The sequence below is a fragment of the Monodelphis domestica genome, chromosome 1 (genome assembly GCF_027887165.1).
Source record: "Monodelphis domestica isolate mMonDom1 chromosome 1, mMonDom1.pri, whole genome shotgun sequence".
In the NCBI taxonomy this organism is placed as follows: domain Eukaryota; kingdom Metazoa; phylum Chordata; class Mammalia; order Didelphimorphia; family Didelphidae; genus Monodelphis; species Monodelphis domestica.
In genome coordinates this window covers 420856435-420876574 of record NC_077227.1, presented here as the reverse complement: position 1 = coordinate 420876574, position 20140 = coordinate 420856435, and the positions used below count along the sequence as shown (strand labels likewise).

The 20140-nt window shown below is 35.6% G+C and overlaps 1 protein-coding gene across 1 annotated transcript in view; it reads left to right on the top strand.

Annotated features, from left to right (window-relative positions):
* The first annotated feature begins 3514 nt into the window (after window positions 1-3514).
* The window catches only part of C5 (complement C5), a 115966-nt gene continuing 99340 nt past the window's right edge, over window positions 3515-20140 (top strand). The window contains exons 1-8 of the mRNA XM_056812030.1: window positions 3515-3671; window positions 4704-4896; window positions 6271-6433; window positions 9165-9235; window positions 11489-11580; window positions 15982-16064; window positions 16880-16970; window positions 19207-19321. Of these exons, the coding sequence (XP_056668008.1) occupies window positions 3607-3671; window positions 4704-4896; window positions 6271-6433; window positions 9165-9235; window positions 11489-11580; window positions 15982-16064; window positions 16880-16970; window positions 19207-19321 (873 nt within the window). The 5' untranslated portion in view covers window positions 3515-3606. The remainder of the gene's footprint in view (window positions 3672-4703; window positions 4897-6270; window positions 6434-9164; window positions 9236-11488; window positions 11581-15981; window positions 16065-16879; window positions 16971-19206; window positions 19322-20140) is intronic.

Below are 20140 nucleotides of genomic sequence, written 5' to 3'. Positions count from 1 at the left end.
CAGAACTGGAAAACGAGGGGATGCCCATCAATTGGGGAATGGCTGAACAAACTGTGGTATATGTTGGTGATGGAATACTATTGTGCTCAAAGGAATGATAGAGTGGAGAAGTTCCATGGAGACTGGAGCGGCCTCCAGGAGGTGATGCGGAGCGAGGGGGGCAGAGCCAGGGGAACATTGTGCACGGAGACTAATACACTGTGGTATGGTCGAACGTAATGGACTTCTCCATTAGGGGCGGTGTAATGTCCCTGAACAACTTTCAGGGATCCAGGAGAAAAAAAACACCATTCATAAGCAAAGGATAAACTATGGGAGTGGAGGCACCGAGAAAAAGCAACTGCCTGAATACAGAGGTTGAGGGGACATGACAGAGGATAGACTTTAAATGAACACTCTAATGCAAATACTATCAACAAAGTAATGGGTTCAAATCAAGAAAACATCTAGTGCCCAGTGGACTTACGCGTCGGCTGTGGGGGGTGGGGGGGAGGAAAAGAAAATGATCTATGTCTTTAACGAATAATGCTTGGAAATGATCAAATAAAATATATTAAAAAAAAAAATAAAAAGGAAAAAGAGAGGAGTAGTAGGATTACTTTGCTCTGGAGAGGACCCAGTTGAGATTAGCTAGCATAAATTTATACTGGACCAAGTATTTTACAGTTTTATGTCCTCTATTTCCATTCTGTAGCAAGTGAGCAGGAGTGAGGGAGGAGGTTGTGAAAGTAATCTGGGGTTAGAATTTGTCCAGGTGTGATTAGTGACAAGGTATAGTGGATTGAAGAGTAGATGGTAGTGTAGAGTTGAGTTGATTCACCCATAGGCCAAAATTGGGAAGAATGAAGAATGTAGCCAGAAATGGTGTAAGTGTCTGGGATATTACCAAGGAAGGGTGATATTTGGAGTTACAGTGAAGAAAAGAAGTAGGTTTAGGAGGAATGAGGCATACAGAAAGATAAAAATTATGATGCAATATAGGAAACTGAGAGTCATTGAAAATGGAATGGAACACTTTGGAGTGAGAGGAACATCCAGAGTATGACCAACTCTGTGTATGGCTAAGATAGAATGGAGGATTAGATGATGATATTTAAGTAAACTGATGAAATGAGAAGTTAAGATATTTGAAGGAATTTCAGCCTGGGGGTAAAGTGTCCTAGATTGAAGGAAGCATTTGGGATAGAGAAAGCCAATCACTGAACTCAATGAAAGGGAGGGGCTTGATAGATAGATAGTAGTTAACAGGATCACAGATTTAGAAGTGGAAGGGATGTTAGAAATTATTGAACTCACCCTCAGAGACATTAAATGACTTGACCAGGGTCATATAGATAGTAATTATCTGAGGCAGGATTTGAACCAAGAATCTCGAATTTTATATATATATGTTTATATACATATATATATATATATATATATATATATACACACACACACACAATGAATTTCAAAATAGGAAATATTGCTTAATGATGGCAATGAAGGGAATTTCTGGAAGTCTGATGGGGAGCAAGGTACATTATGACTAGTTTCATGTTCATTGAATTGGGAGTTTGAGTGAAAGCATATTCTTTCTAAAAAAGGTAGTGAAAGAAGCAGTGTCAAGAGAAGGGCACCAGGTCTCTATGAAGGACAAAAGATGAAAGGTATGTGAAAGGAAGAGGTCGAGGATGAAAGGAAATGAGTTAACTATGAAGCAGGAATTCCAGAGGATACAGTGGAAGGAGTGGACAGATCTTCAGTGGGGTAATGATAGCTGGATTAAGCAGGATGGGAAATGTGGGCTCAGACAGCTGAGGTCAGAGGGACTTGTCCTCTAACAGTCACAAGTTTGGTATCAAAGGAATGGAGAGAATAAGAGGGAGTGGGGGTGGACTAAGTATTTCAGAAAGAGTCCAAGTAGAGTAAAATGAGGTTAACCGATGAAGGCAGTTGATAAGAGTGTTCAAGGTTGGCCATGTGTGTTGGGTACATTCCTCAGATTTGGGATCTGCCATATTGCTGTGAATTCTAGCAAGTTTGCGGATGTTGTGACACTATTCCTTTTGTTGGCTGAGAAGTATACTGGGGCAACAGGAAGTGGTTTGTCTTTAAGTATAAATTGGGCCTAGCTAAATCTCATTTTTAGATTAAAAAAATATACATATATATATGTACATATATATATTCCTTTAATGTACCAATAGAATGGTGAAAATTCATAAATGAAGAAATAATTTTTTTTATGTGAGTAACAATTATAATGCATGTAATAAGCATTTGTGATGGTAGTAAATTCTGAATTAGTAGCATGTGAATTAGCTGGGAATATGTATTTATATTTACTTTTGGAAAAAAATAGTCTTTTAAACTATGATGTTATGGTCTAAGTGTACAGAATTGTCAAATACATAGCCCTTTCTAGTTTACCTAAAAACATTAAATATAATTAGGAAATATTTTACAAAATACACAAAACCATAATAAAACAAAAGCATTTGTTAATTTGTGGTTTTCTAAATCAATGTGAAGCTCACAGGGATCCTTATGTGGGGTTTAGTGGCTCTGTTTCTATTTGAGTTTGATACCACTGGTTCAGGAATTGGGATTTTTTTTTTTTACCAGAATTGTTATTCATTTGCATAAGTAACTGCTACCTAGAAACCTAAAGTAAATCAATAAGAAAGGAAATTGGCTTCTTCTCTGCACCTGAGTCTTAGAAGGTTCTCTGAGATTCTGGGACATTAAATGACTTGCCAAGGGTCATAAAGCCAGTAGATGTCAGAGGCAGGGCTTGAACTCAGGACTTTCTGACTTCAGGGTCAGCTATAATTTGTTGCCTTTTGGAATCAGCATAGTTCAGTTTATATCCAGGCCCTATCATTTTCTAACTGTGTGACCTGGGGAAAGATATTTTCCCTTTCTGGCCTCAATTGTTTTGTTGTTGTTTTGCAAAATGAAAGGGTTAAGTGAAATGATCCCTTAGTTCATTTCTAATTCTGACATTCTTTGATTTTGAGTTAGGTAGAAACCTAACATTCTCTGTTTGAAAGTCCTTATAGTTTTCATATTCCATGATGCTCTATTTCTACTTTATCACAGCATAAGAAGGCATAGATAGCTGCTATTTAAACATTTATGATATTCACCTCTGTCTTCCCTCTGAATCTGAGAGTGATGGAAGACTGGTACTGATGAGGGACAAAAAGGAGAACACCATCTCCTTCCTTTCCTCTTCTTACTCCCCAAACTAGAATGTGCCTCTCAAAATGCCAAGGCTGGACTCATTACCCTCCCAGCTTAGTCCAAAACAGACCAGCCTTCATGGGAGTAAAGCCTAGGTCTAGTTTCCATCCAGCCTCCTTACTGCTAGATTTTCCATTAGTGTTCCTCTAAACCAAATAAAATTTCCCCAAAACTGGAAATTTCATTAGCTCTCTTAATGTTACCTTTGTACATCAAATCAGATCATGAAGAGTTTCCTTTCTTGGAGGGTTCCCTATCTCACATTAATAATTAACCCAGAGATTGAGGCATCAAACACTAGCAGCTGAATTCAGTTAACCCAACATTCTTGGCACTTTCCTGAAAGGCAGCACCAATGGTTTAGTGCTGCTTACCACCATGGACATTTTAAGGATAATCTGTATTTTAATCTGCTTTGGAAGAAGTTTGGGACAGGAGCAGACGTAAGTGAAAATGAAGCATATTTATTTGTAAAGCCACTTGATGAAACCTGGGTTTTAGGTCCAGTTTTGCTACTAATTTTTAAGTATGGCCATGGGGGAACTGCATTATCTCTTTCACTTTAGTTTCCAAATCTCTACGTGGATAATGGCTGAGATGGCTCAGTCTTCTAGCTTTAAATTTCTATGATTCTGATTTGAGCCAACAGGTAAAATTAAAATATTCATACAAGGAGGGGCTTTACTTTGGTGGTAATGAAGGGTGAGATTAGGAAGAAAAGATGGGATTTATGGGTTGATTTTTTGGCTAAGAACTTCAGATATGGTGGATTATTTTGTTTGTTTTTCTCCTACCCATTCTTCTTGTATGGAGAAGGATAAGTAAGAGAGAAATCAATCCAAATAAAGCATGAATTTGAATTTAATTGCTATATATTAGGTATAATTCTACATTAAGAGTTAATGAATATTTTAAATAATTTTGTGATGTCCTTTAGTGATCATTATTAGGACTTCCTCCTTCTTACTTGAGGAAGTTTGAAAAATCCCTAGTTATTTTAGTTATTTTAAAATAAGTTTTTATTGAAATCTTTTGTTTTTTACATTATCATACTTATCCCTAGTAGTTCTCCCCTTCTCTTTCCCAAAACTAATATAACTAATAGAACTTGTAAAGAAAAGAAAAAAGAAAAATAAGAGAGAAAAATCAGCAAATTTGATCAGGACTCTGAAAGTGAAGTTATTTTTTAAAAAACAAACAGAAGTGGAAAGTCCTTTATCTCAGTCTTTTTCAAGGCTATGATGATAGTGATTATACATGTGAAGTCATGCAAAATATATTTCCATATTAGAGCAACATTGCAAAAGAAAATATACACACAAAATAAGAAAAATAAAATAGAAAAAGTATGCTTTAAATGGGCACTGAGTTGAGAGGATACGTCAACTTTAATTTTTCCAATGCTAAAGAACATATAATAATCAGAAATCTTGAACTATACAGGGATTAACCCATCTGTTTTATTGTTCTAACAGATACATAATTTCAGCAGCAAAAGTATTCCATGTTGGAGCCTCTGAAAATGTTGTGATTCAAGCTTATGGATACACGGAAGCATTTGCCGCTACCATTTCCATGAAAAGTTTTCCTGACAAAAGGTTTACTTACTCTTCTGCCACTGTGAATTTATCCCCTGAAAACAAGTTCCAGAACTCTGCATCCTTAACTGTACGTCTTCAAAGAATACTTTGTCTGCTTTTTATCAATATAGAGGGAAAGGGAGTTCGACATAGAATATGGGTTACTTGTTTGAGAGATAAACAATCTGGGTTTCAGACCCAGAACCATTGCTTCCATGGGCAAATCATTTAAGTTCTTCAAGCTTAAGTTTTCTTATCTATAAAATAGAGATAATACCTTTCCTACCTTCCAGGGTGGTTATGAGAAAAGAGCTTTGTAAATCATAACATGCTATAACTAAAATAGCCAGCTTTATATTTATAACAACCTCTGGAAGTAGGTGCTGCAATTATCCTGTTTTATACATGAGGAATCTGAAGCAGATAGAGATTAAGAGACTTACCCTGAGTTACACAACTAGTAGGCGTTCAAGGATGAATTTGACCTTACATCTTCCTAACTCCAGGTCCAGTTCTCTGTCCACCTAACTGTCTCTATAAATTTTTTTTTGTTTTAATCAAATTTGGACATTTCAAAACATAGAAAGAGCATTTGTATTCCTATATGGTATCACTAAATAGTTTAAGTAACATGCCATGTAATTTAAATCATTCCCATTTGTGAAAAAAAGAATTTTAAATGACAAAATTGCATCTAATAAAGAAAAAATATAAATAGATTTTATATGCAATTGAGAAATGGAAAATGCCCATGAGATACAAAGATGGCAGGCCCTAGACTTCAGAATTTGAAAATAGTGACTAACATTTATGTGGCATTTTAAAGCAGAGAGAACATTTTACTTTTCTTAGGAAGAGTAACCATTTCAAAATATGATTTATCACTTCTTTATTTGGGTATATTTTGGGGGTTGGGTTTTATAAATTTATTCGCTTACAAAATAGATAATATGGAAATACATTTTGCATGATAATGAATGTATAACCCAGTTTGAATTTCTTGCCAGCTCTGGGAGTGGGGAGGGAAGAAATAAGGGAGACAATATGAATCATATACATTTGGGAAACTTACATGGAAATTTGTCATTAAAATAAAAAAAATATATCTATTTCAAGGTAACACAATAGTTATGGGGAGAATTTGCCTGTATTCTCGTTTACCTGGAGAAGAATAAAATCCACATGTATGTAGTAGTTGCCAGCAGCTTTTCATACACTGGTTTGTTCTCACAGTTCCTCTTGAGGCAAGGGGTATCTCAGCATTATCCTTACTATATAGGAGTAAACTGAAACTACAGTTCTAAACTTCTTGAAGGCTCAGCTAGGGATTAGCTAAGCCAGTATTGGTTTCCAAGGATGAGTCTCCTCTTTCTCAAAAGAACACACACAAAGGTGTTTAAAGAGTCTTTGACCAACCCTTTGAGATTGATTTACGCTCTTTCTCAACACTTTTCTGTTTCAGATTCAGCCAAGAGATTTGTCTGGAAGAGGAAATCCAGTTTCACATGTATATTTAGAAGTTGTTTCTCCCCACTTTACAAAAGAGAAAAAAATACCCTTAAACTATGAGAATGGATTTCTCTTCATTCAGACGGACAAGCCCGTTTATACTCCTGATCAGACAGGTAAAGTGCTAAGTTTTTGTGGAAAGCAATTGCATAGTAGTGGAAAGCCGGTCATTACTCAGAGTTTCTTTAGCTTTGCTGTAAACTAGCCTGATGAGGTCACTTTTTTCATCTTAGCAATTTTCACAAATTCTCTACGAGTCAGAAAAGAGATCTCAAGAGATGCAGGTCTGACCTAACCCTAAGAAAGAAAGTCCCTTGCAATACGCCCTACAAGTGATTATCTAACCCACACCTGAAGACTTCAAGTGAATTTATTCCCTCAGGAGGCAACTCCTCTGCCTTTTGGATGACCCACATTGTTAACAGTTTGTCCTAAAATTCACCTAAAACCATGGTTCCTTGAAACTTCTGATCTTTGCCTCAAGTTCTGCCTTCTAGGACCAAGTGGAACCATTGTATAGATATGTATACATGGGGGATGTCAACCCTTCAAACACTTTAAGGCAATAATCCTGTCCATTTCTCTTCTCCCAATATCTTCTCTTCTCTTGATTAAACATGACCAGCCTGGGATGGTATCATCTTCAGCCTCCTATTCATGCAGGTCACCTTCTTTGGGATAGGTTCCCATTTTTCAATGTGCTTCCTGCAATATGACACCCAGCACTGAGCTCCAAACTTCAGATTAGGTTGGATCAGGGCAGATGCAAGTTTTACTGAGAGAGAAAGAATGAGCCCATGTCTCATAAGTAGTGACTGGCTTTTGAACCAGAAAGACTTGAGTTCAAGGACCACTTCTGAAAGTTCTGGTTGTATGGTGTTGGGCAAGTTCATTCACTTTTCCACGTTCTGAGCATTTTAATACTAAGGAACAGAGAAACTGCCTATCTGCATGGTAGAAGAGACGTTCTTACTTAGGAACTCTTATTCTTATCCCTGGGTCCTCAATGAAAAGCACAAAATGAGTGTTTGTCTTCCTCTATAATTTGCCATGGCAGGCTTATAAAAGATATTAAAAATTATCATCATTAACCATTATTTTGACATAAGGAAACATAATGTGTAATTGCAGTTAGTGTGATACAATGTAGAGCCCAAATTAGCATTGTTCATTTATTTTAAAGTATTTAATTTCCAAGTTAAATGTTTAGTTGATTTGAACCTGATAACTCCAGATAATGGAACAATAAACACAAATTTCAAAAGGAAAGGCAGCAAAGTGGAGTAGAGAAAGAATTAGGGAAATACTCTGGAGAAGCTGGTTCCAGTTCTGCCAGTAGTTATAGGACCTTGGACAAGTTGCTTCATTTTCTTGAGCCTCTGCTTCTTGGTGAAATGAGGGGACGAGGCCAGATGAATGGAAGTCCCTTCCAGTGTGGACCTTCTGCATTCTCTGTGTAGAGAAGGTGTTAGGCTGGTGAGGGGCTCTAAGACCATGCCATAGGGAGGACAGTTGAAAGTAACTGGGGATGTTTAGAGTAGAGAAAAGATTTGCTGGGTGAGGAGATGATTGTGGTAGATGTCTTCAGGCTCAGAGGTCAGACTTATTCTGCTTGATCCCAGAGGGCAGAGAACTAGTAATAATGGAAATTATAGAAAGCCAAATGAAAGGAAATACTTCCTAGGAAGTAGAGATATTCCAAATTGGAATGGGGATTTCAAGAGATAGGTTTCCCCTTGACTAGTGCTTTTCATGCAAAGTACAGAGTATCTTTCTGTTGAGTATTGGATGGCCTCTGGAAAGGATCCCTTAAAACTCTCAGGTTCTGTGAATCTATAAATGCTATTTTGAAATTCTACCTTTCTTTGGTAAGGGGGTTATCTTCTTAACCTGAAATTCTGTAATTCTCAAAACAGAAATACATGGTTGTGGGAGAAAACATTGAGGCATGTGGATGGGATTTTTTTAAGGAGGTTTATTTCATTAAACCAGAGTTTAAAGAGTTCTTTAAACTCAATCTAGGGCTTAATGACATTAAAAAAATATTTTTTGAAAACTCAATTTAAAAACAATTGGCAGGAACAGCTGGGTAGCTCAGTATATTGAGAGCGAGGCCTAGAAAGAGGAGGTCCTAGGTTCAAATCTGGCCTCAGACACTTCCCAGCTGTGGGACCCTGGGCAAGTCACTTGACCCCATTGCCCAGCCCTTACAACTCTTCTTCCTTGGAACCAATACACAGTATTGATTCCAAGACAGAAGGTAAAGGTTTAAAAAAATAAAAACAATTGGCTTCCTTTGTCATCCTACATATTTTGTTTCTTCAATTTAAAAACATGTTTATGAAAAGTTTTTAAGCTTCACCAGATTGCCCAAGAAGTACATGACAAACAAAAAGTTTAAAATTCTTGTCTTAAATAATTCTGTTATTTCAGTTTGGTGTTCTTTCCTTGTATAAAGAAAAAGGGAAGGATTTTCAGTGAAAACATTTATTTTCTTAGCAAAATATCCATATCTATGTATTGTAATTGGATCCTGGAGGATATCAAAGGACCACATGTAAAATAGTATCAACCTCATATACATTCATGTATATTTGGGAAAGCTTTTTAGAATTTTTATTTAGTAGAGAAATTCCTCAAAATTCATGATTAATAAAATATTTTATTTATTATATTTTAAATGAAATAGACAAAATATATATTTAATGAAATCCTTAAAAAACTTTCAGAAAAAAAGCTTTTTTTGTATGAATGATCATATTATCACTTCTTATTTATGTTATTATTATTGATTATTAGATTAAATAGAATTCAGCATACTTTGTAATGTGTAAATTTTTCTTGCAGTAAAGATTAGAGTTTATTCCTTAAATGAAGAATTGAAGCCAGCTCTTAGAGAGACCACCTTAACTTTTATTGTGAGTATGATGCTCATATAAATGATTAAGCAATGTCTTTTTTTGGAAACAAGAATGGGAAGGTGATCTTCATATCTACACTTTATGCAAACTGTTTGATTTTCAAAAAACTTTCATTGAAGCATTTATTAGGCACAGATGTATAATGAACTGAGCTTTTGCACTATTACGTGTAATAAGACTTTGTCTTTACTAAGTATTTATTGAATACCAGTTATTGGACTAAGCTCTGGGTATATAAAGTAAGGCACAAATATTGTCCCTGTTTTTAATGAGCTCATTGTCTAGTGGGGAAGATGATATGCTAATAGTTATGGACATACAAGATATATGCAACGTAAATAAAAGCAAGAATACAGAGCACAGGCACTTGCAACAAGGAAGACAAGAAAAGGCATCTTGCAGAATGTGGAATTTGAGGTTAGTCTTGAAGGAGGCCAAGGGAGCCCATAGGTAAGAAGAGGTAGAGAGAACAGGCAGGAGGTCAGCATGGAGACAGAAGATGGAGTATTATGGATAAGAAGCAGAAAGTTGACCATTATTGTAAATTGTCTGAACAAAAATCATTAAGCCTATGAGAGTTGAAGGGGAGAAGAGAGCCCAGGGATAGAGCTTTGGGGAACATCCATAGTTAGGGGATGTTATAAGATTGATGAACCTACACAGGAGTCTTTAGGAGAAGAATCAAGAAAGAACAGTGTCACTAAAAACAAATAGAAGATTATCCAGGAGGAGAGAGCAGTTAATAATGTCAAATGTAGCAGAGAAGTCAAGAAGGGTGAAGTCTGAGAAAAAGATCATTTGATCTGGCAATTAAGAGATTGTTGCTAACTGAAGAAAACAGTTTTAGTTGAGTAATGAGATAGGAAGTTAGATTCAGATTGCAGAGTGCTGAAGAATGAGTGAGAGAAGTAGATATAATGAGTGCAAGATAGTTGAGTTGGGTTTTTTTTTAATACCCTAGGAGTTTGAGAAGAGGAGAGATAGAAGATGATAATAGTTTGAGGAGATTTTAGGATTTAGTAAAGGATTTTTTGTTACAGTTGGGAGAGACTTGCATATTTGAAGACAATAGGGAAAGGAGCAAAGAAAGGAAAAGATTAAAGATTAGGGAGGTGAGGTGGGAAGAATGATTTGAGTTAGCAGTCTTCTGGAGACAATGGAAAGAGATGTGATGAAAAGAACCTGTAGAGGAAGAGGGAATGTGAAACAATGATGGAAAGGAATTCTGAAGCTAGACTGTGAAAAGTGTTGTTGGCCAGACCAAACTAGAATGGGATCAAGGTGAGAGGGAAAATGGAACAAATTAGAGAGATATTATGTATGTACAACTGAGAAGACCTGGCAACAAATTAACTGCAAGTGACAAGAGAGATGGAAGGTCAAAGAGAATTTTGAGGGTTGAATTTATGTGACTAACAAGATAGAGATCCCATTTACAGAAATGAGAGAGCTGGGAGGAAGGGACTGTATAAGGGAAAAGATGAGTTCAGTTTTGGATATGATCTCAAGAGATTGGTAAGACATCTACCTGGCAAGTACAGGGGAGAGATTTAGTCTGGGTATGAAGGTTTAGGAGTCATAGATCATGGAACCTAAGAGAAGAGATGAGATCATCAAAGGAGAGAGTGTAGAGTAAGGAAAAGAAAAATACATGCTTAGAAGACAGGAGGATTATGAGTCATTGAAAGAGAATAAGAGGTAGTTGTGGTAAAACAAATAAACAAAAACAAAACAATAGATTGTAAGAGAACCAGGAAAGAACAACATGTGAACCAAAGACAGAGATCTATTTTAGGATGAGTAGGATTGTCAATAGTACCAAATCCTGCAGAAATCTGAAATAGAATGAGAATGAGAAAAAAGATGATCAGATCTAGCATTTAGAATATAATTTTTTGAAGGATAATTTCAGTAGAATATTTGGGGTGGACATCAGGTTGCAAGTGATTGAGGAGGGAATGGGCTTGAGGAAATAAAAATTTCTTCTGTTGACCTTTGTAGCCTGCTAATATCCCTATGAGATTGAGAGAAAACATACATGTGTAAAAGAGTTAATCATTCAAATGGTTATAAAATCATTGCAATTTGGAATAAAATACAATTTCAACTTTATAATTAAAATTATGAAATGTAAAGAAATGTAAAAATCTGATTAATGTATCCATAAAGATACAAATAAGGCAAGTTTGTAACTAAATAAGTTTTTGTCCTATGGGGTAGCAACAAAGTTTTCTTTCTCTTAATCCAAAGGATCCAGAAGGAGAAGAAGTTGAAATCCTCCAAGAAAATGATTATTTTGGCATTGTCTCGTTTCCTGATTTCAAGATTCCTTCAAATCCAAAGTATTTAAATTTTTTTTCTAAATAAAGCCGCTTCTTTTACAACATGTATACTGGAAAGAGTATTAGACTTATGAGTGAGAAAAAAGTGAGGCACACATTCTATCACTTATTTACTGTGTGATGCTTTGTGCAAATCATTTAACTTCTCTGAGCCCTAGGATCCTTATCTGTAAAATGGGAATAATAATGCCTGACCCTCTGGTTTCACTGGGCCATCATGATTCTCAAATAAGTTAATGGACATAAAATACTCTATAGATGTTGAAGTCCTATGCAAATATAAACCATTTTTGCTTTTTATTAAAATATTAAATATATATGTATATACACATAAATTAGTATATATGTACGTATATTTATATATACACAGATATATTCTGCTAGAGGCAAGTAGGTGACTCAGTGGATAGAGTGCTGGAGTCAGGAAGACTAGAGTTCAAATTTGACCCCAGATACTTATTAGTTAGATGAGATTAGACTAAGGGACTTGCTTGGGGGATAATAATTTAGCACCTACCTCCCAGGATGATTATAAGGATCAAATGAAAGAATGATTATAAAGCACTTAGCACAGTGCCTGGCCATTGTAGGCACTTATTTCCTTCTCTTTACTCCTCTACATAAGCAATAAGGATGACTCCATTGGTATAGAGTTTGCTATGATGAAGCTCCCTATAACGTTGGAAATCTATAATTGATAGTCTGGGCACTGAGTCAGTGAGGGAGAGACAATAGAGTTCTTCTCCAAGGCAAGAAAATCTGATTTCAAGTTCTAACTCATACATACTGGTTATATGACCTACAGTGAATCACTTAGGCTCTAAGTTGCAGATATATTTGTATAATTTTAATTTAATCAAAAGTAGTTGATAATATTGTCATGGCTTTGTGTCCGAAACTGTTGAGTTGTTTTCAGCTGGATCTGATTTTTAGTGACCCCATTTAAGGTTTTCTTGGCAAAGATACTGGAGTGGTTCCTTCCTTTCTTCCTTCCTTCCTTCCTTCCTTCCTTTCTTCCTTCCTTCCTTCCTTCCTTCCTTCCTTCCTTCCTTCCTTCCTTCCTTCCTTCCTTCCTTCCTTCCTTCCTTCCTTCCTTCCTTCCTTCTTTCCTTCCTTTCCTTTTTTTTTGCACCCCCTCAGTCCAGCAGAGAGTGCTGGAGTTTCACAGAGCATCCAGCTCATTTTAACAGATGAGAAACTGAGGGAAATAGAATTAATTGACTTGCCCAGGGTCACATAGTTAGTAAGTGCCTGAAGCCAGATTTGAACTCAGGAAGATGAGTCTTTCTGACTTCAGGCCCAGCACTCTTTCTACTTTGCCACCTCCAGGCATAAGAAGACCTGGACTCAAGTCTCAGTTTGACCATTTATTTGCTGTCATCTTGGGCAAATTTCTTTACCTTTCTAGGGCTCAATTTTTTATTCCTTAAATGAAGGATTTGGACTAACTACACACTTTCTAGCTCTAACTTTTTGTGATTCTAGTGCTTCCCACCAATATAACAGAAAGTCAATCATGTGGCACCACCTGCAGGGAACAAAAAGGAACAAATAAATTTAAGACAATCTTAGGCTGGCCCTAGCAAGCTGTTGTTTTTTGAAAGCCATGACTAATACAAGTCAGTTAACTGGCAAAAACTCCAACTTGCTTCTCCAACTCCTCCTTGCTTAGGGGTGCATCTGAGATTAATGAAGTCTATGTGGAAAAGGAATTTTTTTAAAAAGGTGCTACAGAATATTTGTATTAGAGCCTTAGAACTGTTTCAGTGCTGAAACAGATGCCTAATATAGCATGATTAGTCTACAAGGTATGTTCTCTGGCCCTATTTTAAGTCATACACATGATGAGTGAAGAAGAGACAGAGAAGTAAGAGAAAAAGCAAAAAGGAGAGAGAGAGAGAGAGAAAGAACTGAACTCTTAGCAGCACAGCAAAGTTTATCACTGAGCGAGTAACTCAGTTAACAACCTCTTTGTGACTCAAGCAACTCCCTAAGAATTCTCTACTAAATCGTAGCTGGGTTGTGCTCTAAATTAGTAGGGGGAATGCCTCACTAGAAGGAAATCTGAGGTCCTTTGCACACACATACATATATGATATATATATATATATATATACATATGTACTAGATCTATACAATGTTTCCTGTGGGCAAATATTGAAATTGGGATTAGAAAAACTTCCATTAATGCAGATCAACATCATTTCATAATTTATAGCCTTAGAGAGCTGCCTAAGGCTAGGAGCCTAAAAGCCTAAATAACTTGCATAACCAGTTTGTGTCAGATGTGGGATTTGAACCCAAGTCTTCCTGACTCCAAGGCCAATTCTCTTAATTCCAAAGGCCTGCTGCTTCTTATATATCCAGTATGTATGTACCTATGTGGTCTTTTGGTATTTGTACAGTTTTCAATGTTACAAAACTCATTATCTTATTTTATCTTTTTTTATCTTGCCCAGATGAGCTTGGACATGAGGTGGTTTCATTAGTATATTCACCCAAGGAAATCTCTTTTTAATTTTGAAAAAATGGAGCCTTTATTAAATATATAGTCACAAAGGACATTTTTATACATTAAACAAAATAAACTAAAATTAAATTTTAATAATTCACTACTTTAAATTACACATTTTAAAAATGAGAAATGAAATACTTTTTTTGAGTCATGAAAGTGTGCCTGGCCATATTGGGTGTTCTTGGACACTTATGGCTCCTTGTGCAAATACTATTTTTCCCATTTTATAGGAAAGGTGAAACTCAAATAGTTGAAATGATTTAAATGGCAGAGGCTTACTATGCATATAGAGAAACTGGTTTACAAAAAGGAGGACACTTTAGGGCATGAAAGAGCTCTCCATAGCACTATGGTTGGTCTGTACTAAAGGACTCTTGTAGTGTCTTCAAATGTTCTAAATTCTATGTTCTATAAATGTTTCGAGTTCATTTTCTATATGAAAATATATGCTCTAATATTCATGTCTGATTACTTTTATAGTTCTAATATTCTAAATGCTAACATCCTGTGATTGTCTCCTAGTCCTACTAATCTATGTTTTATGCTCTAACATCCCTTCCTGCTCTAATGTTCTGATGGCACCAGTCAAGTTTAGAATAACTCATGGTTTGGTGGGGATCGAAAGAGAAGGGTCTTTTCCTTCCTTCCTTCCTTCCTTCCTTCCTTCCTTCCTTCCTTCCTTCCTTCCTTCCTTCCTTCCTTCCTTCCTTCCTTCCTTCCTTCCTTCCTTCCTTCCTTCCTTCCTTCCTTCCTTCCTTCCTTCCTTCCTTCCTTCCTTCCTTCCTTCCTTCCTTCCTTCCTTCCTTCCTTCCTTCCTTCCTTCCTTCCTCCTCTCTTTCTGTCTTTCTTTCTTTACTTTTTTTTTGCACCCCCTCAGTCCAGCAGAGGGTGCTGGAGTTTCACAGAGCATTTGAGATTCCTCCATACCCCATTCCTTCTCTCACCCCCAGTCTTGGAATTTTTCGGGGGGAGGGGTTAGAGGGGAAGAAAACTGTGGAACAAAAATTTGTTAATTTCACAGTTCTTTGAAAATAAAAAACATTATTTAAATAGTAAAGGATATTTCCAACAATAACTTCACATCAAGTTTAGATGATTAGTTTCTCACAGCTCCAGAATTTCATCATTTGGAGAGCAGTGTTCTGTACCAAATGCCTTGGGCAGCAGCATTATTTATTTTCCAAAATTTATAATTTATTATTGAAGTTAGACTTCAGAATTGGCCCAGGAATAAAATTTTATTCAATTCAATAAACATTGCACAAGACATTGCTAAAAATTAGCACTAATGGAAATTGAACAGACAACTTAGACATTTGTGAATTTTTCTACATTTATTATGAAAAGTGAATATTTAACTTGTGCCCTAGACCAATCCAGAAACCCAATGCTACTGACTATATTAGCCTCAGAAATGGGCATTAAATAGATGAGCTCCAAGTACTTGTTGAATGAATTCTGTGCTAGTTAAGAAAGGGAATTTGAGTGTGAGAAACATTCTCTGCCATTAAAGGAACTTGTCAAATAATTGATATGTCTTTCATATGACAGTTATTTGTTATGATAAACTATAACAAATGGAAAAAAGTGACATAAACCTAGTGCCTAGCAGGCATAGTGCTTTCTGAGTTGAATTGAATAAAAAAGAAAACGCAAATTTTAGTTCCATGGGCTTAATTTCCTATGAACCCATTATCAAATTTGGTATTATTGTAACTAAGTAGGAGAAAAAAAATATATATATATATATGTGAAAGGAAAGGTTGTGGTGATTTTATATGGATTCTTTCCTTTCTTAAAAAAATGTGTTCAGGATCTACTAGTTAAAGGTGAAAATTTTATTAATTGATGAAACTCCAAGTAATTTAAAATATTTTATTTCCTAGGTATGGAGTGTGGACAATTAAAGCCAAATACAAAGAAGACTTCACAACATTAGGCCTTACACATTTTGAGATTAAGGAATATGGTAATTTCTAGCAACTAATGAGCTTTTTGTAGATTGTGTTTTAAGGATTTCTTTTAAAATGCTTTTTATCTTCCATAAAATTCAAAATTATAAAGTCTTGAAAATGAGAAGCAGGATAGTATTGTTGCAATAATCATCTTAATGATAAATCAAATGAATAAGATACTTTGCAGCATTCTGTGGACTAGAAAACAGGACTCTTGGGTTATAGTTATGGTTTTGGCACCAAATCTGTAATCTTGGGTACACCATGTAATTCTTCAAGCCTTGATTTCCTCACTAAAAATCATATATGCTTTGTTTTATTATGTCTTATATTCCCAAATTAATTATAATTGCTGATGATAATAATCACCAGAGTTCACCTATGTAAAACATTGATATTTACAATATGATTTCTTCAAATCATCTTTATGAAATATTATTCCATTTTGAAGATGAAAATACAGAAACATAGTGAGGTGGTGATAAATTTACCCTAGTTCACAAAGCCATTAGGTTGCAGAGCCAGAGGATCATACCTACAGTTCTAGCTCCGACTTTAAATTTTGCTGTAGAAATTAATTGATCACAATCACTAGATCAGAAAGATGGAATAATAAAAATAATAAGTATTTTTCCCTATCTTAATAGTCTACATAAATTTTTTTTTTAAAAAAACAGTCACTCTGTTATGGTTTTAGAAGGGAGGAATATTAAAAAGTAAATTTTTTCCCATTTTAATACTCCATCTAAGTATACCAAAAATGACTATTCTGTTATGCTTTTAAAATAATATTTCAATGATTATATGCTTTCTTTATTTTTATTTTCAGTAATGCCACGCTTCTCTGTATCAATAGTACCAGAAAATAGTTTCATTAGCTACAAGGAATTTGAAGAGTTCAGTATTACTATAAAAGCTAGGTAAGAAAATAATTATTTTCAAATTTATCATTTTTTTCAGTATGAGGAATTCTTTTTAGTATAAAAATAATAGCAGCTATTTTTTTGGTATACATGGGTTTAGAAGATATATGATGACAAATGGATCATGAATTTAGTAATACTTTTAGATGAATTTATATTTAATTGGTCACTGTATCTATATACATTTGAAAACTATTGGTACAATTTGTAAGAGATATTATTCTTTCGATAGAAGGTATGTTTGCTTTAGAGTTCACCAAAAATATTGAGACCATTCATGGAGAGCTCTCTCTTCTCTCCTTCTCTAGCCTCTGTTATGTCTCCCACTATCTCCTCCTTCACTCCTGTCTCTTTATCAAGAGGTGGTCCTTCTATTCACCGAGGCTACCTCCACTATATGTTGCCTCAGTCTTATCCCCTCTTCTCTTTAGCTCTATGCTTATCATCCCCACTCTAATCTTCATTCTCTCTATATCTGTTGACTCCCTTCCTGCCACCTACAAACAAACCCATTTCTCCCCCAATCCTTAAAAAGAAACTTCCTCATTAGTCCCTACATGCCAATCAATTATCCTTCTATATTCCCTCCTCCCTTTTTCAGCTGAATTCCTTAAAAAAGCCTAGCGTTATTGCTTCCTCTCCTCTCCTTCTTTCCTAAACTCTCAGCAATCTGGCCTCACAACTGGAATTGCCATTTCAAAGTTAACAATGATTTCTTCATTAACCAATCTCATGACATTTTCTTGTTCATCATCCTTCTTGACATCTCTGCAGCATTTGACACAGTGGACCCTCTTCCCCAGAATGTTCTTTCTTCTTTAGCATTTTATGATTGCTTTCTCTTGGTTCTCCTCCTGTCCAAGCACTCCTCAATTTCTTGGGCTAGGTATGCATGCAGATTAGATCTACTCTCTCTGAATTTTCCCCAAGGTCCTATCTTGGACCCATTTCTCTTTTCATGCTATACTATCTCACTTGGTGATGTCATCATTTCCTAGGCTTTCAATTATCATCACTACATGGATAATTCCCAGATCTCTTTATCTAGTCCAGTCTTTCTTCTGAACCAAATCTTATTTCATGAACTGTGTGTTGGACATTTCAAATGAATGTCCACATGCATTTCAAACTCAACCTGTTCAAAACAGAATTCACTACATGCCCCTCCCAAATTCTCACCTCCTTTGAATTTCCCTATTATCTTCAAGAGGACACCAGCCTTTCATTTACCCAATTTCAAAACCTCAGTGTCATCCTTAGCTATTCTCTCTCACACCTCACATATCCAATCAGTTGCCAAACTTTGTAATTTCTTTCCCTACAATATCTCTGGCATATGTCCCTTTCTCTTTACTCACATGGCTCCCACCCTAATTCAAATGCAAGTTAGACCTTTCTCTGCAACTCAGATGATCCTAGGCAATTCCTAGGCAATTAAGAATTCTGGGAAGTAAACAGTCACTCAGTCCAGGGTCACATGGCTAAAATATGTCAGAGGCAGACCTTGTGCCTGAGTACTCCTGGCTTCAATGCTAGCTGTCCATTCCTTTTTCTTGGCAGCCATAAATTCACATTTATATAGTGCCTTAAAATTTAACAATATTAGCTAAATTTTATATAGAGGATTTAATATTTACACAGTCCTTTGTATACATTCTCTCATTTAATTATCTCACTTATAAAATATTTTGTTCACAATTTCCCAGAGAGATAAGTAGTGCCAAAACCTCAAGTCTATTCTGGAAAGTCCAGTGAGAAGGCAGAAATTCTTTTTATTCATTCACCAGGCCAGGATTCAGTAAGTCTGGATCTGAATCCTTTATATGTGACGTTAGGCATATTAGCCTGGGAAACAGCTTAGGTAGCTCAGTGGATAGAGTGTAGCTAGATCCCAATTAGTGCAAATAATGAATCCTATGAAGTGGTCACATGTATTTCTACTGGGATTTGAATTAGGAAGAACTGAATTCCAATCTCGCCTCATATACTTACTAGCTGTGTGACCCTAGGCAAATAACTTAATGTGGCTTAGCCTCCATTTCTTCATCAGAAAAATTGAGGGCTTTTAGTTACTTTTCTAGCTCCAAATCTATGATCCTTTGACTTCTTAGCCTGAGTTTTCTTATTGTGTTATCATAAGGATTAAAACCTGGTATAAAGTTAAGTATTTATTTCATTTTATCTGAAACTCATTACATTAATTAAGTGGTTTAATTGTGTTATCATTTGTTAGCTACTTTTATAATAAGAAGGTCACTGAGGGAGATGTTTACATCTATTTTGGAATAAAAGAAAGTTTGCAAGATGATAGGAAAGAAATGATGTATAAAGCAACGCAACAAAATCAGGTAAGAAGATGTCACAATGATATGTTCACAAATTTAAAAAATGTTTATTTGGCATATATACATATAGGCATGGCTATGGTCTTTAAACATGTAATCATATACACAGAATCATGAAGTCTTAGAGTTATTTGAAAGAGTGTTATTTTGGAATGACTGAAGTATATGATTGAGGTCATACATGTAGGCTTTGGGAATCCATTTAGATAAATATGGAGGTCCTCAAGTGAAGACAGATGGACACATGGGAAAGTGGAAAGAGCTATGAATTAAGGTTAGAATATCTAAGTTGTAGTTTTGAATCAGATACTAATTTGCTTTGTGATCCTGTACAAGTTACTTCTTTCCTCTTGGCCTAACTTCTTCATCTCTATTAGACTAGATGATCTATATGGCCCATTCTAGTTCTGAAATTCTATGATTCTAGAATAGAAGTGAAAGTGAGGCAATTTTTCAGATAATCCTAAATCTATTCAAAATAAAAAGTTAGTCTTCACAAGACTATCTTCCATCAAGTTGTTTCTTATGCACATGTAAGGATTATACAAAATTATTTCATAGGTATAAAGGCAGAGCTCATTTTTGATAAATGTTGCCAGTAAGTCAGGGACAAAAAAGAGGGATCTCCCCTCACTGAAGGGGTTATTACTGTAATAGAGGATGACATGGGCAAGGTCCAAATGGAAAAAGAATCTTTTTAACTAACATGATCTTCCAGATTCTTCTATTTTCAGATGTCCTTGACATAATTGCATCACTCCCTGAAATACTACAAGGCTTTCTCAATACCATTTGTGGCCAGTAAAAAGGAAATCGTTCCAA